We start from the raw sequence: 27,284 nt of genomic DNA on the forward strand, positions 1-27,284 counted from the left end.
CCAGTCCCCGGGGCTGCTCAGGGCGCCTCACTGGGACTGGGGGGCAGGCCCTTCAATTTCAAATGGGGTTAACAGGCCGCACTGCAGAATGATGGATCGGGTTTCTTGGGGAAATGGTTTGACAGGACACCTGCCCTTGCCTGTTGGCTGGTGTGTTTGAGAAATCCATTAGGGGAATGTTTTGCAGCTTTAATCCTCTTACCTTCCCCCAGACCCCTCTTGTGCATCCTCTCTTTGTGTATTCTTTCAGCTATTTTATTAACTTGTCTGCACTAATCAAATGCCAATAAGCCCACTCTTGTTCCTCAGCTCTCAACAGGTCAGAAGCCCAGGACTTTGGGACCATCTCTGGATTTCCTTCTCACAGAATTTAGTGCTTTCTAAGAAAGCCCATGATAGTTTAGGCTCCATACAGAACCCTGCCTAGTTCTTGCTCTCTCAGCCCTCAGTTTCTTAATGGAAGATAGATCTTCTGATCCGTTACTTCCATAGGACTCTTAGATACACAGATTATAGGGCTTTGTTCAGACACAAGCCATGTGAAAGGTTCACTGTTTCCTCTTCCCATTTACAGGGCACATCAGGCACTTACCTCCTGAACCAAGGGAAAATGGGGAGGAATACAAGAACTTTTGGAAGCATGTGGTGTGGCTGCCATCACCAGGGTCACACGTGAGACTACAAATAGATGGGCTTAACATAAAACCTATTTGAATTTCTTATCACCTTCTAGCCTGGACCCTTCCTTTGGCTCTGCAGAGCTATGAACTAAAATTTAACAATATTTAGTGTACGTGAATTCCCAGGACACAAAGCTGTCAAATCTTAATTGGAGGCTCATTGCCCCAATTTTTATACAGTTTACACATCCAGTTATGGGATGCACTGCATCACAGCAGAGCACCTCAGGTGTACTCCTAAGGCTTTTCAAGGCATTGCCTCATCTGGGCCTCCTCTCCCAGAGATCTCTCTTAGGCTGCAAGTCACGGTTAAGTAAGAAGTCAGGTAGACAGTGCCTTTGTCTGGGGGCTGCATGGGGTCAACATCCCCGTCTCCATGAACTCGGCTAAATATTTATTTTAAAAAAGTCATTTTCTATCCATCCAGGCATCTTATGTATAGTCAGCCCTGTCCTATCCCCCTGCGTAGGGACAAGCATGTACTTGACTGCTCAGGTTTGGATGGGATCCACCGGATNTTGGCAATGCTGGCAGGACAGCTCAGTAGCCTCTTGGCCAATGGCAAGTTTCTGGGCTGATCATTCTACTATCTAACTCTCGCAGCCTCCAGGCCTCAACTGTCCCTGTGGTGGCCTATTGTGCCTATGGCTGATGTTACAAAGCACAGAAAGACTTTGCCCTAATACGGCACTCCTCAGGGATATGCTCACTGTGTGGCCCTTCCCTGCACCTCGACTGGTTTTTGAAAGCTGGCCAAGTTTCAAGGGAAATAAAATGAAGACTTTTCTCTGGCAGAAGCTGTGGCTCACTGCTCCGCAGGGTGGATCTGGAGGTGGAGTTTGAGAAGGGGCAGGGTCCTAGGCATTGCCTTCCTATGTGGGCTCCAGCAACACAGGGGCACTCCTATGCCCCATCCTGCTTCACTGATGGGCAGATAATCACGCTACTCTTAACCTCCAAGTCATCTGAGGACCCATGCCTTGGCACGGCCCCAAGATGAGCCCTCTGAAATTAAGTGCTCTGCAGGTGGGAGACCACGGCAATCAACTACAGAAGCAGAGGAGAGCCTGGGGCAGAACTGGGCTTCCATTAGGCCAGAAAGCCTGGCGCCCGGCAAGGATGAGGTTTACTGTGGGATGGGTGAGCGTCTCAGCAGCCACGCATCCTGGGTAGTGACTAAGCCTTTTGCCTGCACGTAGCCCTGTCACACAGGCCACTGAAGCCAAACCCAACTACAGCCCACAAGGCTGGGCAAAATCAGCGTACTCTATAGTAGGCATCTGGCACGTACCATCCCCTCCAGCTATCGCTGATTCATTCATTCAGCCAGGAGCTACAGAATTGTCTAGTACGCCCGGCACTGTAGAAGATACCATGAAGACAAAAATACAGTTCCTAACTTTAGGGATCTGTACTTTGCTAGAGAAGACCGGTAAAAACAGTGCACAAAGCAGGGTACGATAGTTTGTAAGAGTGGGGTCGGCAGGTTAGTCCCTACCACCTCCGCGAGCATCCCAGCCTAGGTCAGGTGGCCTTGAGCTCCAGAGCAACTTAGAAAGGTCAAAGGGAGTTGACAGGAGGAGTACTTGTCCTCCTAGGCTGCGAGAAGGGATAAATACATTTGCTTTCATTAGGACTTTTTTCTGCCTATCCAATTGCACAAATAATTTTGGCTCCAAAAACTGTCTCCTGAGAGCCATGGAAACAGGACATGAAATTTCTCAAACACACTTTCTGATGAAAGCAAGGCATATGCTCTCTCTTATTTAAATAAAAACAGTCTCCATGGGTGTATAAAAAGGCCATGGCAGATGCCAAACACATTAGTTGTTGAACCTTGTGTTTCTTTCTTTCCCCCTTGAGTTGAGGTGAGGCTTGCACTCAGATCTGAGCAGTGAGAGAGGGCTGAGGACAGAGAAGGGATGAAAGAGCAAGGGGATGAGGGCAGAAGATCAAAATCAAGACTGGAGGTGGGCAGGAGAGGAGAGGGTATAAAGGGAAGAGTGGGGCAGCAAGAATGGAAAATAAAACGAACCTAGTTTGCAATGTCATTAAAATGATGTGCAATAAACTGGCCTAATGTTTCAGGAATTTCTTGGCCCGAATCATTAAAGAACTTTTTTAAAAAAGAAGTAAGAGAATACGAAATGTGATTAATCCTTGAAGGCAAGGCAAGGATGGGAGCCATGTCTCCTCCAAGTCTGGCAGCCAGATGCACAGAGATGTCTGTAGACCATCTCATTTATCTGACTTCAGTTCTGCACTGAGGTAGGGCTGGTTAGCAGAACTAGGGAGTTTCTTTTGGACTAGATGAGGGAATGAAATGGTCAGAAAAAACACACTTAAGAAAAAGAGAAGGAAAATAAAAGATTTAGTTGCCAGCAACCCACATCATACATATTTCTCTGATCAACCAAATATAAACTATAAACTTAGCAATGGGAAAATTAATGTGAATCCCGGTGGTCTGGGATCATGAGAGCCAGAACTGGATCCTGGCAGAGGGTTTGGCAGGCTGGCAGCCTGTACAGGAAGAGGGAGGGGAGAGAAAGTGGGAGGCCAAGGAACTCAGGAAGAATGGAGATGAGCACTTCAGCATGGTCCTCACATACAGAACTCTAGGTCGGAGAGGCAGGGGCGCTGCCCTAAGGCCACTGGGGCCCACAGTGGTTCTACTTTTTCTGCCCACACACCTGGGAACTACACATTCCTATAAGCAGTGATGGCTGCTGATGCCAACCACCCACCATCTTGGATAGCATCCCACGAAATGTCTCGTAGGACACGGAGCCACATTCACTGGCATCTCCCTTCCAAGTTTCCAGAGGTTCCTCCAAACATCTCAGTTTCTTGTAAACAGACCTTTAGACTTGTAACCTCCACCAATTTGTTTGACTCCTCCCTGAATCTACTTGTATCTTCAACCTGTTTATACCCAGAGTTCTTGCTTCATCTTTTTTTTTTCTTTTTATTTCCTTAAGCCTTTTAATATATCAGGATTCGGTGAAGAAATCTTTGTTCACCTTTTGCATGCCCTTCTTGGCCTTCTGGACTTCAGACACATATTATCTAAGAGTCTTCCTCTTTCTAGACATTCCCTGAAGGCCTACTGTGTGCCAGGCCCTGTGGGAGGCCATGTGGTCACAGAGATGAATGACAAAGTCCCTGCCCTCCAGGCAAAAGAGAGGGGCTATAGAAGTAGACACAGGATGGTAAGCAAGCTGGGAAGAGGTGACCCCACTCCAGACTTGGGAAGTTGAGGGTGTCAAGAAGATTCCTAGAGAAGTTACTCTCATCTTAAAAACTGAGAAGGAATTCGTTAACCTAAGGGAGATGGGAATGTTCTGGGAAAGGGAATGGAGAGGACAGTGTTGTAAGCAGAGGGGACACCATTCCAAAAACACGGGGGAAGTGCAAGATGAGATGAGGAAATGGCAGAGTTTGGTGGGTCCAGAGGGGGAGGCTGAGAGACGAGCTTACGTGCGACACCACAGCCTGAGTCCTATTCTGTGATTCCTGGAGTCTTCACAGATTGATAAGTAAAGGAACACAGTCACTCTACATTTAACATGATTTTTCCCTTGCCCCCCAAAATGCTGGTTTTGCCACAGCTAATGATTTCTTTTTCCCTTTGCCTACATTTTTTCTTCACTCCTCAGTGATAGTCCTGTATCTTAGATGGGACACTGACCCACCTGCAGAGATTGTATTGTTCTCAGGGTTATTACCAGATTCCAGGAAAGGTTGAAAGTCTAAAAACAGGGCCAGAGTAGAAATCCCTAAATTTTTCCACACACAAAAAGGGTGAGCCAAGGGATTCATCTGTTCTCTTGATTTTTTTTTTTTTTAAAGGAATCATCTTAATTCATGTTCCTTAGAGGGCTCCAGGATTTCAAGTGAGCTAATCAATGCTTCTCTCATCTTCCTATACAAAAGGCTTCCCAAAGTCTGTTCTGGCTCATTGAATTTATAGGTGGTACCAGCTCAACACACTGGAGGTCCTTCCCTTCTCTCCTCAATGAGAAGATGGACCTAAGATTTTACATAAGCATGTGGCTGTGTGTGCAAAGAACAGGCTGAGGGGCGGAGAAGGGTAGGAGTTCTAAGTGTGTCCTTGGTAGAAGATGCACTGTGGACTTGAGATCTTCTTTTGGTAAATTCTGACCATTGCTAAAGAGACAACTGGAATCCTGCCTATTTGGGGAAGAGAGTTACTGCCACAATGCACTGGGCTAAGTTCACATCACACCTTTGTCTGAGCACTTGCACTAGGCCTGACAGGATTAGTGTTGCCAAGGTCATTTGGAGATTTTTGAGTATAGGACAATTCTTGTGAGGTATGAATTTCTGCCTGTAACCAGTACACAACATAAAACATTAACAGGACTTCGGTTTATTACTATCAGGTATTACTTAGTTATTTCCTATTTAGATATTCAAGCTGCTCAGCTCCTTTTGGGTTGAAGCTGTCAATAATTTTCTTGTCCAACTGGCAAAGCAAAACAAAACTTACAGTACGAAGCAGCTAAATTTCACCCTTAGGCTCATTCTCCCTTTCCAACTGTGTGTTCCCCACCGCAGAGCTGCCTCAGTCTCTCCCACTCAGCCTGCCAGTACTGGCAGCCCAGCTCTTGGTGGCAGACCCCTCCCCCTCCTGGACCAGCCCAGGAGGCCACCTGTGTTTCCTTTTCCTCCCCAGCTCTTCTCCCTGCCACCGCCCCTCCACTGCAAAGCAAAGGGCTTACACAGGATTCCCTAAGCTGCCTAAGGTAACAACAAATGTTTTTCCAACTTGGAGCCAATGGCTCCTTCTTGTTTTGTCAACAGAATCACTGGCTGACTGAAGCAGACTGGTGGAGAGGAGCGGCATTGGAGAAAACGCTGAAGTTTCCTTTCTTAATCACAAAACACACATTCCCAAAGGGAAAAGAGAAACAGGGAGAAATGGGGTAGCAAGAGAGAGACAATCACCTGGTGGCTACATTCAGGATTTGACTGAACTCCCCATGGAATTACCTCACTCTGGAAATCAAACTCACTATGGAAGGGTTTGTACCATCCCAGAAAATGCACTGGGCTTAAACCAAAGTACACAATGCTAAGAGCTGAATTTAGTTGTAGGTCTGAGGAAGTACGAGAGAACTCAAAAAAATGATAAAGGTTGTCCCACACACAGTCTTTAAGGCTCAACTCCCAAGTCTTCCTCAATTCCTTGAAATTGAGATGAATCACCGTTAGCCTGAGATCCCAGTAAAATCCATTTATGTCTCTGTAGGGGAACTCATGGGTTTGACTTGCTTTGTGGCTACCATGTTATTGCAGTCAATCTTCTCCATTAGGTTAAGAGCACCTCAAAGGCAAGGGTTCAGTCTTACGGTGCTCTTTTGGAATTCTGAACACTCCCCAATTCTCAGGGCACCAATCTCCAAAATATCCACACACTGAACTCCGTGCTGGAGAATGGGTGCTTTACTACTCCCCAGTGGGATTTCCTCACCTCCAGCCTACTGGCTTGCCCTGTGAAGTTTGGACTTAACAGCCTCCACAATCATGTGAAGCAATTCTTTAAAAGAAATCTGTTTTTCCTCTTATTTCCTTCTCCATATACCTATGCAGGCGTACCTCATTTTATTGTACTTTGTGGATACTGGATTTTTGTTTTTTGGTTTTTTTTTTTACAACTTGAAGTTTTGTGGCAAGCCTACATCAAGTAAGTCTATTAGTGCCATTTTCCAATATCATTTGCTCATTTTCTGTATCATATTTTATTCTCACAATATTTCAAATCTTTTCATCATCATTATATTTGTTATAGTGATTTGTGATTAGGGATTACAACTCACTGAAAGCTCAATTGATGGCTAGCGTTTTTAACAATGAAGTATTTTTAAATTAAGGTCTGTACTTTTTAAGTCATAATGCTATTACACACTTAATTACAGTATAGTATAAATATAGCTTTTATATGCATTAGGAGACCAAAAAATTTATTTGACTCACTTTCTTTTGAGTGGCCTGGGACTAAACTCACAATATCTCCAAAGATACTGCCTGTATGTGTAACAGGTTCAGCTCCTCTGGAGAGCCTGACCAAAACAGGGACAAAGCTAGAAATATTTATTTCTAATTTCTATCTTTCTAGATTTATTTATTATTTTTATAAATATTTAGTTGAGGGAGGAAGGAACAGAGAGGGAAGGAGAAGAAGAGAGAGAATCACAAACAGACTCTGCTATCAGCACAGAGCCCAATGAGGGGCTCAAACTTGCAGGCCACAAGATCATGACCTGAGCTAAAATCAAGAGTCGGACACTTAATGGACGGAGCCACCCAGGCGCCTCTAGAAATGTTGTAATAAAGACATGTCACCAGTGGTCCTTTACAGCCTATTCTAGTTCAGGGTCCAAGCCTAGAAGATCCTAAGAACTGTCTGATGGGAATCAGAGGCGGGGAGGGCTTACTGGCTTCTGTTTGTGGAATCACTGTGCCGAGGGCCAGGGTCAGCCCTGCTGGCCAGCACAAGCCAATGACTGCCTGGTTAGGAGAACAAGTAGTGGTGAGCCAGACGAAGCCGAAATGGGGCAGGTCTGTGTGCTACGGGCACAGCACGCAGTGCAGGGACACCACGGCTACTCTCCAAGGCAGCTAGGAGGTAGGAACCTGGGCTAGACATCGTGTATATACAAAAAGCTAAGAAACTTCGGGAGATGGGGTAGTTCTCTCTTCCCAACCCTCTGGCTTGGGTCTCACTAGGAGTGGAGGCGTCACCACTCCCTGGACTTGGTCTTCTGAAGGTTGCTCCCACAATGGAGCTGGGCAGCACAGGGTGCGACACGGGCCCCAGAGCCTCCTGCGGGAGGGAGCTCTACAAAAGTGTGCCGACCAAAGGGGTGGAATTTATAAAATGCTTCAACATATTACTATCATAGTAGCCAATCCTCAAAAAACAAAAAACAAAAACAAAAACAAAACCCAAAAAACAAAAAATGAGAAAACCAGGAGACAGATGCTGTAATTATCACTGTTCACTTCATAGTTGTGGTAATCCAACCGATTTAGTGACTTGCCCAAAGTCACATCAACTTCTAGGGGAAAAGTTAAAACTTAAGCCCAAGGGATTTTTTTTTTAAGTTTCTTCCCCTGCTCACCCCCCCCCATATTAGTTTATCTCTTCAGTTTATTCATGGATTAAATGATGGTAATAAAGGGCCCCTGTCACCTTGTGAGCTTTCCTCAGAGTCAGTTGTAGAGACCTCTGCCTAAGGGGAGTGCCTTCCTTTCCAGTCAGCAGCCTCACCTTCTAAGGTCTGAGGGCAGAGACAGAATAATTTAGGTACATGCCTGGGTCTTAGCGCATAAAGGCCTTATAGAGGGGTTACAGATTGGTCTCAATTAAGCCAGCATTAGCTTAAGACTCCACATTAGCTCGAGGATTCAAGTTCCCAGCTACAGCATTATTACCCAGTTCCCACCTGTTGTATTTCCAACAACAAATGGGATACAGGGGTGATAGGATAATTGGCAGAATTAAAGGATAAAAAAATGGGAGAAAGTTACAAATGAAGAATTAAGTAAGAGTTTGAATTATTAGAGGTAAGGGATAGAAAGGAGCTTTCACACTGTATGCCACCTCTGATGAATTGTGATTACTTGCCGGGCTGTACTGAGAACAATTCTAAGGTGGAATCAGAGTACGGAAAAAATGAATATGGTGTCCACTGGCAAGGTCTGCTGTTGGTTCAGGTGCAGAGAGAGAGAGCACTTGAGCCGCATAGCGTGATTGACCTCCTGTGTAAAGCTTATAAAAAAGGAGAAAGGAAGAAAGGAGATCAAAGCTAAAGTATCTCAAAAGGCAAGGATTAGACAAGGTGATCTGAGGGCGGCATGAGCAACAAGAGAGATTTACCACAAAGTCTAGGTTCCATAGGAAAACAAATTCTGCGCGGAGAAGTGGGATGGACACAACCACACAGAAAGAAGATGGCATTTACCCGTGTGGGTTCCACTTTACCTGAAGACCAGAGGCTGAGGTCAACAGCCAGGAGTGAAGTCCAAGAGTGCCTCCAGCAGTAAAAGAGATCTGTACCAAGAAAGTTCTGTCGGAGGCCTCCTCTCCACCCCTGAATCCTCAAGCCAGACCCCAGCGCCCACTACNGTAGCGTGATTGACCTCCTGTGTAAAGCTTATAAAAAAGGAGAAGATCAAAGCTAAAGTATCTCAAAAAGCAAGGATTAGACAAGGTGGTCTGAGGGCGGCATGAGCAACAAGAGAGATTTACCACAAAGTCTAGGTTCCATAGGAAAACAAATTCTGCGCGGAGAAGTGGGATGGACACAACCACACAGAAAGAAGATGGCATTTACCCGTGTGGGTTCCACTTTACCTGAAGACCAGAGGCTGAGGTCAACAGCCAGGAGTGAAGTCCAAGAGTGCCTCCAGCAGTAAAAGAGATCTGTACCAAGAAAGTTCTGTCGGAGGCCTCCTCTCCACCCCTGAATCCTCAAGCCAGACCCCAGCGCCCACTACGGAAAGGTCCCAGGGATCTAACACTTCACCAAGACAAGGGAGGTGGCATCTTGCTAGGTAGGCCAAACAGCGAGTGCTCTGTCCGAGGATGAACATCTGAACGCATGCAGAAGAGGCCGGAGGGAAAGGAAGCCTTAAGTGGCCAGTGTGGGCGGGTGTGTGTGCGTGTGCATGGGCACGCCACTGCCTGGCCTTCCCTCTAAATGCAGACCAGGCCTCGGTAATCCCTTCACCGCTCAGCCTCCCTCCATAAGCCAACGAGCAAAACACAGCCCCCATTCTGCTCAGGAATGTGCTTTCGGAAACTTAATCTAACTGCCGAGTCTGGGCCAAATCCCCCATGGCACGAACCCAAAGACAGCACCCCATTCTGCCGCTACTCCCGCCTTCTCACTGCCTCCTCCAAGCCTGGGAGGCTGCAGTTTCACCCCACTGACTCCCTGTTCTGCAGGACGCAGCCCCTCGAAGCCCGCTCTCTCCATCTCCAGCACTTCTCCGGCCCTCTGGTCAGCTCCAAACATGTCACTTCTGATTCATGTCTCAGTGACGAGCCAACAGCTCTTGGCTTGCAAGCAAGACTCGCTGGGCTTCTGCACAAGCCTCCTCTTCTCTCACTGTGCCTTCTGGGTTGCAACCAAACCCTCCCCTTTGTGCTCACTGCCAACCGCAGATCCCTTCAAGCACCAGAGAAAGAAGTGGCCAGGAATTTTTTACAAATAAAAGCTAAAAATGGTCTCTCCTCACACAGATGCACCTTGAAGTAGAAGAAGGGCTCCACCATAAATCTTCGACTCTCCAACTATCCCTTCCTCCAAATAAAAGATTCAGCCTGGCTCCTAATTAGGCCAAATGAATGGTTATGGAGTTTCCTGAGTCTCCACAGACACGTGCTGACCATTTGCAGATGAGCAACCCTTGTAGATGAGCAGGATTATCCTTTAAAGGCATGAACACTGCTGAAAGGCACATCTTACTTGTAATAAGGAACCAGTGAAAGTGACTTAATTACGCAGCAATAGAAAAAGTGCTCAGTACCTATGACAGAGCCCCTCAGAGGATGTTCTAGAGCCATTAGAAACCACAATCCTGCTCTGATGGGGGTTGGGGGAGACAGATGAACTAGTAAGGGACACGGGAAAACCTTCTAGAGTGATGGCCACACAGCGTACCCATATGAAAAAATGCATCAGGCTGTTAACCTATTAGTGCACTCTGCATACCTTATGGGACGCGCTTCATATCCAATACAAAAGAACAGGTAAATTTGGTCACATGGCCAACAAAAAAATGCTAACCACACAATGTCAAGTGGGAGAGAATAAGGATAGAAACTATATTCGCTAGTATCATTACAACACTGTGAAGGTAGGGGGATGCCATTATGCTAAGTCAAGTAAGTCAGAGACAAATACCCATGGTTTCACTTATAGGTAGACTCTAAAAAATAAACAATAAACCATTCAAAGCAAGTATGAGTATGGATAAAGTCTGGAAGGGCATACTCCAAAATGGTAATGGTGGTTGTGTGGTGATGGTGGGCTGAGGGGAAATGTTACTTCCTATGAATTCTGTACTTTCTCTAATGCAGTTTTCATTATAATTTAAATATATAAAAAGAGGATATGATAGTAGGAAGAGTAGCTCTGGCCTCAGCCCTTCCTGTAGGATGAGAGGACCCCTCCCTGCCCGCTACCCTCACTTAGCACCCCTCCAGCACCCTCCTTGCACCCACAGCACAGTGAGGGTCTGCCTTCCTCCCGGAGCATACAGAGTATGTAGCCTGCTTCCCAGGGGCCTGGGGCTCAGATTCAATGGGCACTCCTTCTGCCACCACACAAACGGCTCTCACTGCATGGGGAGGCTCCAAGATGCAGCCAGGCTCAGCCTGCGCCCCTGGGGAGAGAGATGAGGAACCCTCCCCGCCTTCTCCCTTCTCTGAGAAAAGGGTGAGGCTGCCTGACAGCTTCCCAATAAAACAGGAATATTGCATGCCGGGCGGTTCTGTTCTGTTCTCTCCTGGAGTGAAGTCCCTCCAGAGANTCCCCTGCTTTTCTGCTTCCCCATCTCCCCCCACTTTCCTCCCAGACCTCACGCCTCACACCTCCCAAGTACCCCAAGTGAACTTTAAGGAGCATTTCACAAGTTTGCTGCTTTGGCATGACCCCTAACATACTCACTCAGGAGGAAGACAATGATGGTGACATGGAAGTCCAAAGCAAGGCTGTCAGGGACGAGGGGACACGGCTAGGTCAGGAGGGAACAAGCTCTGGATATCTTCTCAACATTCTAATCCAAATACCACCAGCATCTCAACAAGCTTCCCTACTCCCCATACTTCAGGCTCCAGGAAAGAAGGGGTCCTTCTTATTATATGCTGGCCATAGACTCCACATAGAAGGACGGGTGCTGGGGCTGCAGCCTTCTGAGGTTTATTTCGTCAGTTAAGTCTGGTCTCCCATATGTACAATGGGTAGAAAAGCAGGGGATGTGTGCCTTGCACCTGGGTACCATAACATCCCCACATGGTAATTATATATTAAGAGGAGTATAAAGTCTTCTCCCCGCATCCCCCTTGGACCAAACCATCCCCCCAATCTCATCCTCTTTTCCGTTCGCTTTACCCTTCGTCAGTTTCCTTTTCGTTGTGTTCTTCTATTTGTATCCCAGGCATGTGGACTGTGTCTCCCCCAGGACAGGAGGTCTGGTGTGGGACAGGCAGCTCTGCTCAGACTACACACAGCCGTGTATGTGCGCTGACTGTAACCGCCATGAGGATGGAGTGTGGGGGACAGAGGACCAGGGGTGGCCGGCACAAGCAACCCCAGATAACCATGCAGAAAGGCACTGCACGGCCCAGTTCGCCCGCACAAACAGTTCTAACACATCGAGTTCCCCTCTTTCTAGACACCCTCTGCAGACACTGTCCCTACTCAGCACAGCTTCCCCAGGGCACAATGGTCCCCCACCATCGGTGCAGCTAGGCAGCTACCACTCTCTGGTTTGAAATTTCAAATTGTAAGGCCCTCTTTTATAGGACGACAAATGACACGAGTAGGGGTATGAATGACCTGGGGGAGGGAGCGAGAATGGGAGAGAGCCAGAGAGAGGGCACCGTGGCAGGAGAGCAAAGGAACAGCACTCACTGGCTAGCGTCACAGTGGCCGGCACGCTGGCCACGGCTCCTGCAGGCATGCGGGCCACACACTGGTACCGTCCCACGGTGTGGTTGCTGAGGGCAGTGACGACGAGGGTCCCGCGGGTGATGAGGATGCCCAGAGCATCATCCGAGCCGTTCAGCTCCTTCCCGTTCAGGCGCCATGTGGCGTTCATCCACGGGGGCTCCACTACGCAGCCCAGGATCACAGTTCCTCCGAGCTTCTGGACGGTGGAAGAGGGCTGGACAGTGACCTGAGGGACCTGGTCTGGAGGAAGAACAGGGACGTGGCAATGAATAGACACCCTCCATGAAACCAATAACATGATCTTTTTAGAAGCCCAGCCCCCAGGCAGCCTTTCAGAGCCCAGCAACCCAGAGGGGTTGGTCTTTCTCTGGAGAACTCTACTGTCCATGGGTCCAGTCCCCAACCTGTGCTTGTTCTCAAAGGTGGACTGCCATGGCAGCATGGTGTAAAGGCAAGAGCATAGGCTCTGGAGTTGGATGGAACTGGGCCCAAATCCCAGTGCCATGGCTTCTGAGCCAGGTCACTTTTGCCTTTTTGTGTCTCCATTTCTTGCCTATAAAACAGGGCTAGTACTACTTGCCTTACAGGTTGTTGTGAAGCTCACAAATAATGCACATAAACTGCCTGCCGTGGGCTCATATAATAAGTGCTCAATAAAAGGCAGTTCTTATTACTCATTCTCCTCTGGTATATATTTGAAATGACGACAATACTAAAATATAACCGATACGATCTTGCCAAGATGATTTGTCATCTTGTATTACTGAGTGTGTCCCTTGAGGCCAGTGGGAATGAAGTGTTCTTTGAAATCCAGGAAAAGGAAGGCCTTTTTAAAGGGTTACTACTGAATGTGTAATACTTCTACTTGACATGAGGGACACATATTCTTCTAAGACAGGCAGGCTGAGAAAGGGAAGGAAAGCACTCACTCAAATCAGCAAAGCAGCCTGCTGTGGCTAAAAGGAGGCAAGTGAGGGTGACCTCGGGCCTTTTTCCTCTCCAAGTCGTCATCATCCCATGCAGCACGGTGTCACAAAGGGTCCAAGCCAATGTCCCATAAGCCACTGGAGTCACTCAAAGGGCTCCCACAATCCCCTGCACCACTCTGTCGTGAGAGAGAGAGAAATGGCTATGGTGAGTGAGGCTGCCCGGGATGCCACTGTGATAGCCACAGCACCGGGTTTTGTCCCCTTGCCCCCTACCTCCGTCACACAGGCTGGTAACATTCAGACTGTTGACCTGACTGGCTGCTGGAAGACCAAGGAATGCTGTCATGTCACTTCTCATCTAAAAGAAGCTTCTTTTAAGTAGACGCTTTGAGTTAGAAGGGAATTTTATTGTGGTACAAGAGTTAAAGGCTCGTCCAGTGTGCCTGCAGCAACAAGGGCAGGGAGCCAGGAGTAGAGGGGGCTGGACCTGCAGCTGCGTCCAGGGCTCCAGGCAGTGAGCACCTCACACACATGCTGGAAAGGATGACGTGATCTTTACCATTTGCTTGCAGGAAGCCGGATGTCCACGGTCACATGGCATGCCATGCCGCTGGTACAAGACCTGTAGACAGCACTGTCATGCATGCCAAACCCCTTATTTAGGGGAGGTTACTAATGAATCTTGAAATCTCAGGGACTCCAGGAAGATCTCCTGTTTTGGTTCACCCCTGGCTCTTCACCCATATTCCTATCAACTCTGTCGATTCCTGGAATTGACCTATCCTCCCTTAGGCTTGTGTGTAACCTCTACTCCCCCAAACACAAACACAGACAGAAGTCACATGTCACCAGGCCCCTCACATTCTCTCTGCCCCTGGGTGCTAGAATCCTAGTGCTTTCCATCTCCACAAAATCTGTACTTTTGACCATTGTCTGTGTTGCAACTCCACCCTCAGAACAATGTCACTTTGAGGCTCTAGTCTACACTGTACCTCCAACTACTCGATGATGCATCTCAGCTCTCAGCCACCCTCTTACTGCCTGCCTGGAGCTTTAACTCTGCGTCTTCCACAGCAGTATTTCCTTATGCCTCCTTCCTTAAGCTACGGTCCCTAAAAGACTCACCAAATTACATGGAGGCAAGTGTCCATTCTAACACATACCTCTGTCATGGCTTAAATCAAGAGTCGCATCTATTGTTGTTGTAATTACAGAACTGTTGTCCTTACAGAACATTAGGCCAACAAGGCCAACATCCTTATTAGGCAGACAGACATTAGAATGAACTTCAGATAACATCAAAGGCGACATGTCAATGATCTAGACAGTGGATGTATCTTCCTGAACCCTGCGCATGTGCCAATATATATGGTATATTTCCAGGAAAGTGATCTGTGTTCAGATCACTAGCTAAGCTGCCCAGTTGAGAGAAATATTGTGCCTACCAGTCTCTGGAGTTCTGGCCACCTATATAGGCTGTTGTAAGAGCTCATCTTCAGCCTTCCAACCCTATCACTCCCAACATGCAGATGGAAGGCTGGGCTTCAAGACTCCTGCTCTGTTCCAGGAAGTGCTTGGGATTTGCCCAACCTTTCCCTTCTCTAAGCTCCTTTAGTTTTATCACCTGGCTAAGTTAGGAGGGTCACCCTTGCTCTGTCCAACAAGCACCCCTCCAAATCAGATCTGGACCGCAGCCCCACACTGACATCCAGAATGTTTTCCAAGACAGAGTTCTTTTCCCTGGATTTTTTTTTTAATATTTTTATTTATTTCTAGGAGAGAGAGAGAGAAAGACAGTGTGAGCAGGGGAGGGTCAGAGAGAGAGGGAGATACAGACTCTGAAATCGGCTCCAGGCTCTGAGCTGGCAGTCAGCACAGAGCCCGACGCGGGGCTCGAACCCACGAACCGCGAGATCATGACCTAAGCAAAAGTCGGACGCTTAACCGACTAAGCCACCCAGGCGCCCCTCTTTTCCCTGGATTTTTAATCCCTGCCTCTGCTTCATGTCTTGGACATCAAAGGGCCTCCGAGACTCCTCCATTGCTCTGGAAAGGTCAAGGGGGCATTTTCTAAAGGAGGTTTGAAAGAAAATTTTAAGGAAGTTTTTCAAAACGTTTTCCTGTCAAGTTAAAATAATCTTGTGTGTAGAGAGAAGACACAAAAGATTACTCTTTTTCAGACAACCCACTAAGTTATGTTATCAGCAAAGTGCAATTAAGGAAAAAGTGGCAAGGGGTGAGTATGGCTGTGGGGCAGCAGTGGGGGGAGCAGTGGCGCATGAGCTCTTTGCACAAGGTCCTCTTTCAATCTTCATACAAGTTCTACAAGGTGGGGATTGTTACCCTCCATTTCACAGGTAAGGAAGTTGAGTCCAGGAACCAAGTAAGTTGCCCAAGTTCCCAGAACCAGAGACCTGGACTGAAACCCAGGTTGGGCTCTTTTCAAAGCTCTGTACTTTTAACCACAATAGGAGCCTTTTCACATTCTTTCTATCCGTGCTCTGCACCTGGTGGGTGCTTAGCAGACAGAGTTGGAAGAAGTGTGATGTAGAATGGGGAGGGATTTTAACAGTGATTTCCAGAGGAAAACTGTATTAATAGATTTATAAACTAATACTAAAAAGCAAGCTTTTGGTGTCCTTTAAATTTTCCAGCTACTGGTTTTAATTCTCTATTTTCTCCCAACGAAGTAGCATGTGTCTAGAACACTGCATGAATTACCAAGTAGAGGACTATAGGGAACTTGATCCTGATGTGTTCCAGTTTCCTCAACTCCTTCAGAAGATTGTTCACACCTGTTGCATCCCTGCCCCCAAGAAAGGAAGGATATAAATACAAAGCAATAAAGGGCAAAGAGAAGACAAGCAGACAAAGAGGACTGGAGGGGGGGTGATTGTTTCTTATCTGAGCACAGAGGGGCTCCAGAGGTGTTTGGGTTGTAAAGTCGACAAAGGTTTTACTGAGGAAATTCAGCCCAGACCCCCTCCTGCTTAACGAGGACCAGCCAAACAATTACTGTTACTTCTGCACCCTTGGTAATTTATAGGATTCAAAATAGAAACAGACCCCACTTTTGCTGCCGGCCACTGGCCACCATCCTGCTTTTATAACAACCAGGAGAAAGAATGGATTGGAGCAGGGGGAGGGAGTGAGAAGATGCAGGTATCTCAAGAGGGAGAAAGGAGTTAACTCCTTAATCCCCACGATGGAGCTGTAAGCAGATACCACTTATGGACCCCAAAGCAGGTCACATAGAATCTCATTCACAAAAAGCAGAACTCTGACACCAGTAGGGAAGCAGGGATCACTGCAACTGTGATGCATATATTTTAGCAGCTGGGAAAACTGAGTCGCTTCCTGGACCAAGTTACCTAGTGAGCTTGGTCTAGAAAGATAATTCCAGAGACCTAAGTTTCTCAGAATTTTGTGGTGATGATAAAGATAAAAGGCAACTAAGGCTTACTTGGAATACCTAACTGCAGTGTAGCTCTGTCCCACTGTGAAATGAACAAGGTACAATTTCAAAGTTGGTTGAAGGCAACAGTAAGGCCTATTATTTTTCTTGGCAAACTAGGTCTAGATCCTTCTCATTTTCTATGCATTTTCTCAGAAAAAGGGGAAAAATCAGAAGCAGAGGAAAGGGAAAACAAATTCTTGACAAGAATTGCTGGTTGAGGCCTAGGTACTTGCTATTTTTAAGGGTTATTTGGACACGAAAAAGAAAAGGTATCTGAGAAATTTAACTGTTGACATACATGTTCCCACTGAAATAATCTCCACCAAGCAGACGTTTCTGAAACTTTCCAAAAACAACAACAACAGAATATACTTCTGGGGTTGAGACCAATGAGAAATTATAGCCTCAGAGTATTTATTTTGTGAGAAAATTACAAACAACTGAGAATCAATCAAAAGCAGGAGGCAGCCAGCTCCACCTTCTCCCAAGAGGACTGGCTGGAGCACAAGTGAGACAGGGCACGGGAGGCCACATGTCATCCCTGACCCCCAGGGCCCTGCCAACGGAAGCCTTCCTCGTCTTAAACACAAAACCCACCCTTTGGATGTCCTGCGACCATTAACCAAGATGAGCTAACCAGAAGAGCATGTGATCTAGCAGATACCATAGAGGGACCTATTTCTAAACAACAACAACAACAACAAAAACCCATAAAACATTCTTTCAGTGACAAGATATGACAAAGTTTTGTTCCATTCGTTGAGGGGGATTAGCTACATGAGAAAAGAAATATTTCTTTAAAAATTTTTTTTAATGTTTATTTATTGTTGAGAGACAGAGACAGGACACAAATGGGGGAGTGTCAGAGAGAGAGGGAGACACAGAATCCGAAGCAGGCTCCAGGCTCTGAGTTGTCAGCACAGACCCTGACACGGGGCTCAAACCCACAGACTGTGAGATCATGACCTGAGCTGAAGTTAGATGCTCAACACACTGAGCCACCCAGGTGCCCCAAAAAAGAAATATTTCTGACCCCAAATTACATTTTTTTTTTTTGCATGTTCCCAATTCTGTAGAGTAAGATTCACTTTTCCCAAAGGTCTTTGAGGGCAGGGAGAAGATTTGGTCATAAGATATGACGCCAAGTGGCTGTGGGAAGTGAGATGGTGATGAGTGCTGGCAGCCCCCTGGCCTCAAGAAAGAGGGTGTGCTCCTGCCTCGAGGACTGGCATTGGGGGGAATCTCAAGGAAACAAGTGATTTTAATTCTCAGAGGGCTGAAGATGTGAGTTTAAACAGACTTAGGAGAAGGGTTTAAAAAAGGTCATTTTTACTTAAAAAGTTGTAGGTTTACCCACAGACCTAATTAAAAAGAAAAATTTTTAATTAGGAGAGACCTCAGAGAAAATGAAATAATAGCTTAGAATAACACCTATGGGTAAGGAGTGTTCTAAATGAGAAAAGCAAGGAGTAGAGGCTAAGTGATTTGCAGAAGGTCTCCCAGCTAATTAAGAGATTTAGGGCTCCAAGTCAGGCCTTCAGACTCCTGGTCCCGGGCTTTCTCAACTATTCCAATACTGCCTCCCAGCAAACAGTTTCTGAGGTCATATTTACCAACTGCTTGGAACTACTTTTAGAATTAAATTTGGAATATTTTTAAATCTACTTTCTTATGCAGAAAAATGATGTCACTGGGATCATTATCTGTAACTTTCTCTGTTGTTATTTTTATTCTTTTACCATTTACATCCTAATCTAGAACAATCTCTTACTGTTCTTAACAGAATTTTCTGCAACGGTGAAAATATTTGTACCGTAAGCGCTAGTCACTAGCCACTTGTGGCTATCAAATACTTGAAGTGGCTAATGTGAGTGAGGAACCAAAATTTTAATGTAACCATATAGGGCCAGTGGTTACCACATCGGGCAGTATAGTTCTAGACTGAGATGATGTCAAACAGGAGAGAACAGCAAAGATTTGATGTTCCTAAGTTTGAGCCATACTCTAGCCAGCCCCTAAATATATTTCTAGCTTCTTCCTTGTACAAATTTTGTGTGTCTATTAAAAAATTATGTATATTATGATTTTACTACTATTGAAGACAGCATGTAAGTCACTGCACTACAAGATGGATTCTGTCCTGAGGAACTTACAGCTTGGGGCATTAAGTCAGCCAGTGTTCAACAAATAGCCATAAGCTCCTCATTTCCCAGCTGCAGTAGAACCATGTGACAAGTGATGGCCTATCAGTGTAAGTAGAACATGTCAGGTGTCACTTCTAGGCTAAGGCTGTTAAGAGCTACAGAACCAGAGTTCTGCTTCCATTTCTCCTTTTCTCTGACCCTGGTGACCATGTCACAGGTTTCAGAAAGCAGAGCTGAAAGAAGTGCTCTGAGATGAAAGCTACGAGATGAAAGAAGTCAACGCAATCCAGGACAGGAGAAAAAATAAGCCATTGTTGCACAAAACTGCTGAAATTTTGGGGATTACTCTCGTGTAACAACTTTAGCATTCTTTACTCTAAAACCTTAACTGATCACCAATTCAATCACTGATGGAAAGCAGCACGTGAGATCAGAGGGAGGGGAGCATTTTCAACATTGGGTCTTCAGGAAAGTTTTTCTGGATAAAGTGTTTGGAAGGCCTCCTGGGATATGCATATGTACAGAGCTGAGGGCAAGGTGGGGTGGGAAAGATCTGTTTGGAGGAAGGTACATCAAGTGATTTGGCTGTTACAGAAGGCTTATCTTCTTGAACAGTGCTCTCCCCGATTTTCTGATCTTGCTTTCTTAGGAGTAAAATATTCTAGGTAAATATTCCCAGTACATTCACATTTATTCATAAACTAAATTCATGGGCTGCCAAACTAAAGTTTAAAAGGAGTAGGCAAAAATAAAGCCATGTTTTAATGACTTGTTAATCATGATTCTTTTATAATGTAATTAAAGCTAATAGCTTAAGACAGAAAGCCTATTTATGGTTAGGTGCGTCACTAACAATATGGATGTAACCTCTTTCAAACAGTGGCCCTGAATGTTAAATATTTTGTTAACTTCTCATCGGATACGGTTCCATTATCATTGTTTTTACTTCCTTACGTGGCTTGAAGAGGGTCAGCTCTGCTGTTTTCTTCCTGTGAGCATGTGCTTTCATCATCTGCCTATTCTTCTACCATAGTTTCTTTGAAGCAAGCTCTTTAAGTCACCTGTCCTTTCATGAGCATCATTTTAGTTAAAACTAAATTATATAAATTATAAATCGACTTAAGAGAGCAGGAAAACTGGGAAGTGAATAAGCAAGTGTGGTCCCCACTGTCTCACCGTGGAGATCTTTTGCTACTGTTGTGACACATCACTGTGTGATACAGACTAAAGGCACCACTGTTACCCTAACATTAAATATCAGGAAAGCTGAATTTCTTTCCTCTTCAATGGACTTTCTTCTATTTCTCCCATGGAGACTTCTAGTTTGGAGACTTCCAGAAGAATAGAAAGAGGAAAGGTAGGAAACTGAGATCAGGGTCATGGTACTGAAGACGAGGGAAAAGAATTTTAAATTACCACCACAGACAGAGGGGGGCTACTGATGGTTTTTGAAAGGGGAATATATAACCAAATGGCATTTGCACAACCTGGGCTCTTCATTCAATGAGCCCAAAATTTATAATGAGCTGCTAACCAACATGCCCAAAGTCTATTTCCACTCCGGGAGGCAAATCACTTTACCACCCATGGAACTAGAAAAGAGTCTAGACACACCAGCTTGGTTCTGCAGAGGAATCTCTTCCCTCCCCCCCCCCACTCCTCCCTCTCCCCAGAGAGGCCACCTCTGCCTTCTGAGGACGATGGTCTCTTGATTGGCCCATTGGACAAATCTAATTCTCTCTCACCTCCACCACTTGAGGAAAAATTTCCCGGGGGAGTCACATTTCTTTGTCACTCATACCCCTTCCTTAAATTTCTCTTTAATGAAATTTTTAAAAAATCTAGCCATAAAGGGTGGGGAGGAACCCACAACCCTTAAGAGAAAAGGAAAACCACTTCCTTTCTTCTACATTCCCTTCTCAATTCCCCCACCCCATTCCATATAAATTCAATTTGACAACCCTGCTAATTGGATAAACACAGCTCCTACACTCCTAGAAAGCCATTCCCTTTTCTTTCTTTCTTTCTTTTTTCTTTTGTTTTTGGAGGGCTCAAAACAGGGTGATTGTACCCTTCTTTAACAGGAATTCCATCTGCTTTATTTCTCCCTCTCCATTCACCACTCCTCGTGAATATTTATGAGGCCTTCCCTCCTAGCCTATCCCCTTTCCACCCCACCTCCACCCACCTTCCTCCCTCAACCTCCCTCTCCCCACCCTGCCTCTAGCCTCCTCTCCCTTCCCTCAGAGGGACAAAAACCTTCCAAATTCCCCCCCTCCTCCTTGCTTTAGATAAACACAGGCAGTGTCAAGTGTGAGGAGTAGGGGGAGGCGGGAGGGGGTTCAACTGCCAGTCAAGCCCCCGGCCTTCAATGAGGCCCAGGGGCCTACCCTAATCTGCTGCATGCTTGCCATATGGGGGCTGTGTTGCCCTGGGAAACACTAACAGGCAGAACGGAGCTTAATAGAGTCCATATTCATTGTAATGCAGTGAGATAGCTCAAGGCACCACTGCCCCTTCGGTCCAGTTTCATTCTTCTGCTTTCTTCTTTCTTTCTGGTTTTCCTCCCTTTCTCTTTCTTTCTTCCTTGCAGAAGGAATGGGTCCCCAGAGAGCTCTAACCTGGAGAGGCCTCAGCTGGCAGAAAGGCTGGGCTTTGGGGTTGGGAATGACAGTGCTGGGGTGGGCAGTAGAGTTGGTGGGGAGAGGTGAGAAGTGGGGGCTCCCAGGGCAGCTGAGTGGGGAAAGAGGCTCAGCACCTGCCAGAGGACATGTGCACAGACTTGAGTCTGTGTAAGAGATATGGTGGGTGGTGGGTATATATGGCCCAATAGGACCTTGGAGCAGAGAAACCTTCACATTTATTCTGCTATCTACGCCTAGGTTTCCTAACATCACCCCCAATCTCCAATCCCAGTCAATTTAAGGTCATTAAAGCCAGTGACACCTACCTTCCTGAGGTGTCGGACCTCTGGCCAATTCCCAGCTCTCCTCAATTGCCTTAAAAAGTCACAGGCAATGTAATGGGATGAAACCACTTAAAATAAATCCCCCTAGGGGCAGAGGACCCACCAGCCTGCCATGTTGGGGCCCACTTCCTCCTCTGGCTCTTTGGCACGGAGGAAGAGATGGCAGCCATAGTCTGCCAGAGCCAAACTAGGGCATACAGGCCCTTTGCATTGAGGGAGTGGGCTCTCTAGCAGATTAAGCCTTGTCATAAGTATATCTGCTGGAAGTGGGACTTGGGGCTCCCGGAGATCAGAAGTGATCCTTCCTCAATGCCTCAAAGGGAAGGAGGGCAGATAATGTAGGAGGGGAAAAGAATATATTTCTCCCAATTTCTCAGTAAAGATAAAATTGGTAACCAGGACACAAGAAGTCCTCAAAGAGTAAAGAAAAAGTTTCATAAGTTGTGAAAGCTACTTGTTCTGTGACTGTAGAAGTCACAAATTTAAAATCCAGATAGAAAACAAAAGCAAAGAACGGCGATTGAAACCTTCATATACTCTCCTATAGTTAAAACGTTAACCCCATGGTGTCTGGCAGGTAGAAAGAGATCAGCAAATGGTTGGAAAATGAACTATATATATATATATATATATATATATATATATATTTTCCTCCAGTTTTAACCACTGCTGACCAAGAACTTGAAACTCTTTATTTAGTCAACTGACAACTCCAATCAGGGTTCAGACAGGTGACAATGCTTTAGCAGCAGCATCATGCTCCTAGCAAAGGGACAGCGATGCCATAGTGACAGTATCTATCACGAGGCTGTTTCATTATCCCCAGCAACCAAGTGGCAAAGTCAGGCAGGCTGAGTCAGATAAAACTCCTCAAGCAAGGCAGAAACTGGTGCTTGTTGTGGTTTACTTTTTGCCCTCCAAACTCAGTCTCTTCCACCTGCCTTGCTCTTACTACAAAATTCGTGGTTTCCTGAGCTCAACCTCAGGGAGACCAATGGTAGGAGAGTACATACAGTTCTTATAATTTTTCTTTGCTTCTTTTATCTTGATTTTAAGGCTCTATTACCTGACAACCTTACAAGAAATGGTACAGTGGATACTTTAAGAGCCAAGGTACAATTTCAATTCCTGGCTAGAAAACCTAAACAGCCTGTGGTTATCTGAAATGCTACCCAGAAGCCCGCCTTAGCATCAAATCCACTTACATCCATTAGGGACTCATAAAGGTGATAATCCTTCTTCCCTGAGGACTCTACACCAGAGCAGGTGAAGACATGCACCGGAACAAGGTTGTACAGGTCTCAGAGCACTTAAGCTCCCTACAGAGGAAGCTGCCCCTCTAGCTTCACTTTCTCTGCGTGGTTTTATTTCCAGTTGTTTAACCCCAGCATACTGCATGTGTTACAAAAGAGCCGGTAGGGATGCCTGGCGCTTCCCTGAAAGCCAGGCCTGAAGCACACTGGGAGCTCCGCAGGGCAGTCATGCTCTTCCCAGGCTTCCCTGCAACGGACACTTTGGTCAGCAATCTTACCACTCATGTGCATGATGTCGTAAGGGCTGGAACAGAGCGGAGACAGCTTCTCTCATCTAGAACAAATACTTGCTTTTCATTTCACTGTTGAGAGGACACCCACTAATTTGAGTATACAGACACCTTCACCTTCTCCTCCCATGTTTCCTACATATGATCAGTCATATGGATTCAAAGCAGCCGCAGAGGGGTGCCTGGGTAGCTCAGCCGGTTAAGCGTCCGACTCTTGATTTCAGCTCACATCATGATCTCATGGTTGCGACAGCCAAGGCGTGGAGCCTGCTTAAGACTCTCTCTCCCTCTTCCAAATGCATGCATGCCCTCTCTCTTAAAAATAAAAATAAAGTATCAAAAGCAGCCAGAGAAACACAACCCAAGCCTCATGTGTCCTTTACAGTTTTCTAGTAGCCACATTTTAAAATCAGGTGAGAATAATTTTTACTCTTTCAACACAATATACCCCAGAGAGTATAATTTTAATATATAATCAATATAAAAGTTAATAAGGTGTTTCATATCATTTCATACTAAGTCTCCCAAGTCTAGTGTGTATTTTATATTTACTACACATTCCAATTTGGACTAACTGCATTTCAGGTGCTCAACAGTCACATGCAGCGATGGCCGCTACTGGACACCACAGGTCTGGAAGCGTCAAGCTGGCTCCCAGACACTCTCCTCTCCCCATCTAATCCACCTCCACATCACCCCCTACCTTCCTTCTAGAACATGAAGCTCAACCAATCAGTAAAGATGATAAATGGTTAGCTATCACCCACTGAATAAGTGCATCCTCCAGGCCACGATTCCTAATTCATCCAATTTGATATAGTCATCACAATGGCCCTGTAAAGCAGGTATGTATGATCCATGCATCTTATAAATGAAGAAATTAAAACTCAAAGCGATTACATATTTTGTCCAAGATTACACAGATGTTAAGTCAGTCAGGATTTGAACTGGTTCTAACTCTAAATCCTTTGTGGTTCTTTTCCCTCTACTGCTTTAAATAACTTACAGCAAAATAATTGATGGATTGTTTTGCAGCCATTAAAATGGTAACCATAAAGGGCAAGCAGCAACATGAAAAATGTTTAAAAGATGTTAAGGGAAAAACATAGATATCATTTTGTAAAAAACACGTAAGCAGTAGGAGGCGGCCTAGAAAGGAACAGGAAACAAAAGCAGCGGATTTGAAAATGTGAAGGAAGTAGGAAGTGATTCTTTTCCCTTTTGAGGTTGGTTCAAAACAAAGCAACTAACAGACCCACCTTCCACAGCTTCCTAAGTATGATTAAATGAAGTCCAAACTCCTTTGCACAACCTTCCAAGTTTTTCTCTTATAGTTTGTTGTCAAGTTGGTTTACATATAACACCCAGTGCTCATCCCAACAAGTGCACTCCTCCATGCCCATCACCCCCCTTCCCCTCTCCCTCATCAGCCCTCAGTTTGTTCTCAGTATTCAAGAGTCTCTCCTGGTTTGCCTCCCTCCCTCTCCCCAACTATTTTCTACCCTTCTTCTCCCCCATGGTCCTCTGTTAAGTTTCTCCTGTTCCACTTATGAGTGAAAACATATGGTATCTGTCCTTCCTTGCCTGACTTATTTCACTCAGCCTAACACCCTTGAGTTCCATCCACATTGCTACACATGGCCAGATTTCATTCTTTCTCATTGCCATGTAGTATTCCATTGTGTAGATACACCACATCTTCTTGATCCATTTGTCAGTTGATGGATACTTAGGCTCTTTCCATGTTTTGGCTACTGTTGAAAGTGATGCTATGAACACTGGGGTCCATGTGTCCCTATGCATCAGCACTCTTGTATCCCTTGGGTAAATTCCTAGCAGTGCTACTGCTGGGTCATAGGGGAGTTCTATTGTTAATTTTTTGAGGAACCTCCACACTGGTCTCCAGAGGAGCTGCACCCGTTTACATTCCCACCAACAGTGTAGGAGGGTGCCTGTTTCTCCACATCCTCGCCAGCATCTAGATTTCTCTGATTTGCTCATTTTAGCCACTCTGACCAGCGTGAGGTGGTATCTCAGTGTGGTTTTGATGTGTATTTCCCTGATGATGAAGGACGCTGAGCATCGTTTCATGTGTCTGTGGGCCATCTGGATGTCCTCTTTGAAGAAGTGTCTGTTCATGTCTTCTGCCCATTTCTTCACTGGATTATTTGTTTTTCAGATGTGGAGTCTGGGGGGTTCCTTATAGATTTTGGATACCAGCCCTTTATCTGATATGTCATTTGCAACTATCTTTTCCCATTCTGTTGGTTGCCTATTAGTTTCATTGATTGTTTCCTTTGCCGTGCAGAAGCTTTTTATCTTAATGAAGTCCCAACAGTTCATTTTTGCCCTGGATTCCCCTGTCTTTGGGGAGGTGTTAAGAAATTGCTACAGTTGAGGTCAAAGAGGTTGTTTCCTGCTTTCTCCTCTAGGGTTTTGATAGTTTCCTATCTCACATTCAGTCCTTGATCCATTTTGAGCTTATTTTTGTGTATGGTGTAAGAATGTGATCGAATTTCATTCTTTTGCATGTTGTTGTCCAGTTCTCCCAGCACCATCTGTTAAAGAGGCTGTCATTTTTCCACTGGATATTCTTTCCTGCTTTGTCAAAGATTAGTTGGCCATACCTTTGTGGGTCCGATTTTGAGTTCTCTAATCTATTCCATTGGTCTTTGTGTCTGTTTTTGTGCCAGTACCGTACTGTCTTGGTGGTTATAGCTTTGTAGTAAAGACTAAAGTCTGGGATGGTGATGCCTCCCGTTTTGGTTTCTTCTTCAATATTACTTTGGCTATTTGGGGTCTTTTGTGGTTCCATACACTTTTAGGATAGTTCTAGATTTGTTCTAGCTTTGAGAAGAATGCTGGTGCAATTTTGACTGGGATTGGACTGAATGTTAGATTGCTTTGGGTAGTAATGACATTTTAACAATATTTATTCTTCTGATCCAGGAGCATGGAATGTTTTTCCAATTCTTTGTGTCTTCTTCAATTTCCCTCATAAGTTTTCTATAGTTTTAATCATACAGATCTCCTAGATGTTTGGTTAGGTTTATTCCTAGGTATTTATGGGTTTTTTTAATGCAATTTATGAATGGAATCAGTTTCTTGATTTCTCTCTCTGTTGCTTCATTATTGGTATACAAAAATGCAACTGACTTCTGTACATTCATTTTGTACCAGGTTCTTTACAAGTTGGCTGCAGTCAACCTTTTTCAGGTCTTCCTCCCACTAGCCCCTAAAATCTGGGCAAGCTGCATTTTCATACCCTCTCTTCTAGCAGAACCATCTCCCCCTTCTCCCTTCTTTGCATCAGGGGGATTCTTAATTGTCCTTCAAAACCTACTGCAAATGTCACCATATGATGCCTCCAGTGACCATTCCACTGTGTTTTGCACATAATACTACCATAATAACTTATGGATTTGATCATGTGTGCGTAATGTGCCTCTGATACCTACCCTCTGAGCCGACTACACACTTCCTAAAGGCAAGGATGTGTTACCTTTATCTTGGTAACCCTAGCATCTAGAAAAGCCTTGGCACATCACAGGGGCTCAGTCAATGCTTGCTAAACTGAAGGGTTTGTTCAGATTAGAAATTTCAGATTGAGAAGGACTGTTAATCTGACCTTGGACCTATAGGAAAAATGCATAGGAAAGGGTTATCAGGGGTGGGACCAAGGGGTTTTTCTACAGGAAAAAGGACTATAACTATGGCCTTTATTTTCTAAAACCTAATGGCCCTTAGAACAGTGTAGGCAGCCCTGAAGGGGAGGGCCAAGTTGTTTAACAGAAGTCAGTGCCTCTGCAGTCGCTCCTATGGCTTGAGGTTTCAAGAACCTTCTTTATTTTCCCA

General features: G+C 45.5%; 1 protein-coding gene across 2 annotated transcripts in view; it reads right to left on the minus strand.

The window, feature by feature from the left end:
* The window catches only part of BOC (BOC cell adhesion associated, oncogene regulated), a 69,446-nt gene that overhangs the window by 21,999 nt on the left and 20,163 nt on the right, over positions 1-27,284 (minus strand). For both annotated transcript variants that reach the window (XM_077771845.1, XM_077771844.1), the window contains exons 2-3: positions 13,318-13,493; positions 12,350-12,628 (exon numbers count right to left, since the gene is read on the minus strand). In XM_077771845.1, the coding sequence (XP_077627971.1) occupies positions 12,350-12,628; positions 13,318-13,402 (364 nt within the window). In that variant the 5' untranslated portion in view covers positions 13,403-13,493. The remainder of the gene's footprint in view (positions 1-12,349; positions 12,629-13,317; positions 13,494-27,284) is intronic.

The sequence above is a fragment of the Crocuta crocuta genome, unplaced genomic scaffold, assembly GCF_008692635.1.
Source record: "Crocuta crocuta isolate KB4526 unplaced genomic scaffold, BGI_CrCroc_1.0 scaffold56, whole genome shotgun sequence".
Classification (NCBI taxonomy): domain Eukaryota; kingdom Metazoa; phylum Chordata; class Mammalia; order Carnivora; family Hyaenidae; genus Crocuta; species Crocuta crocuta.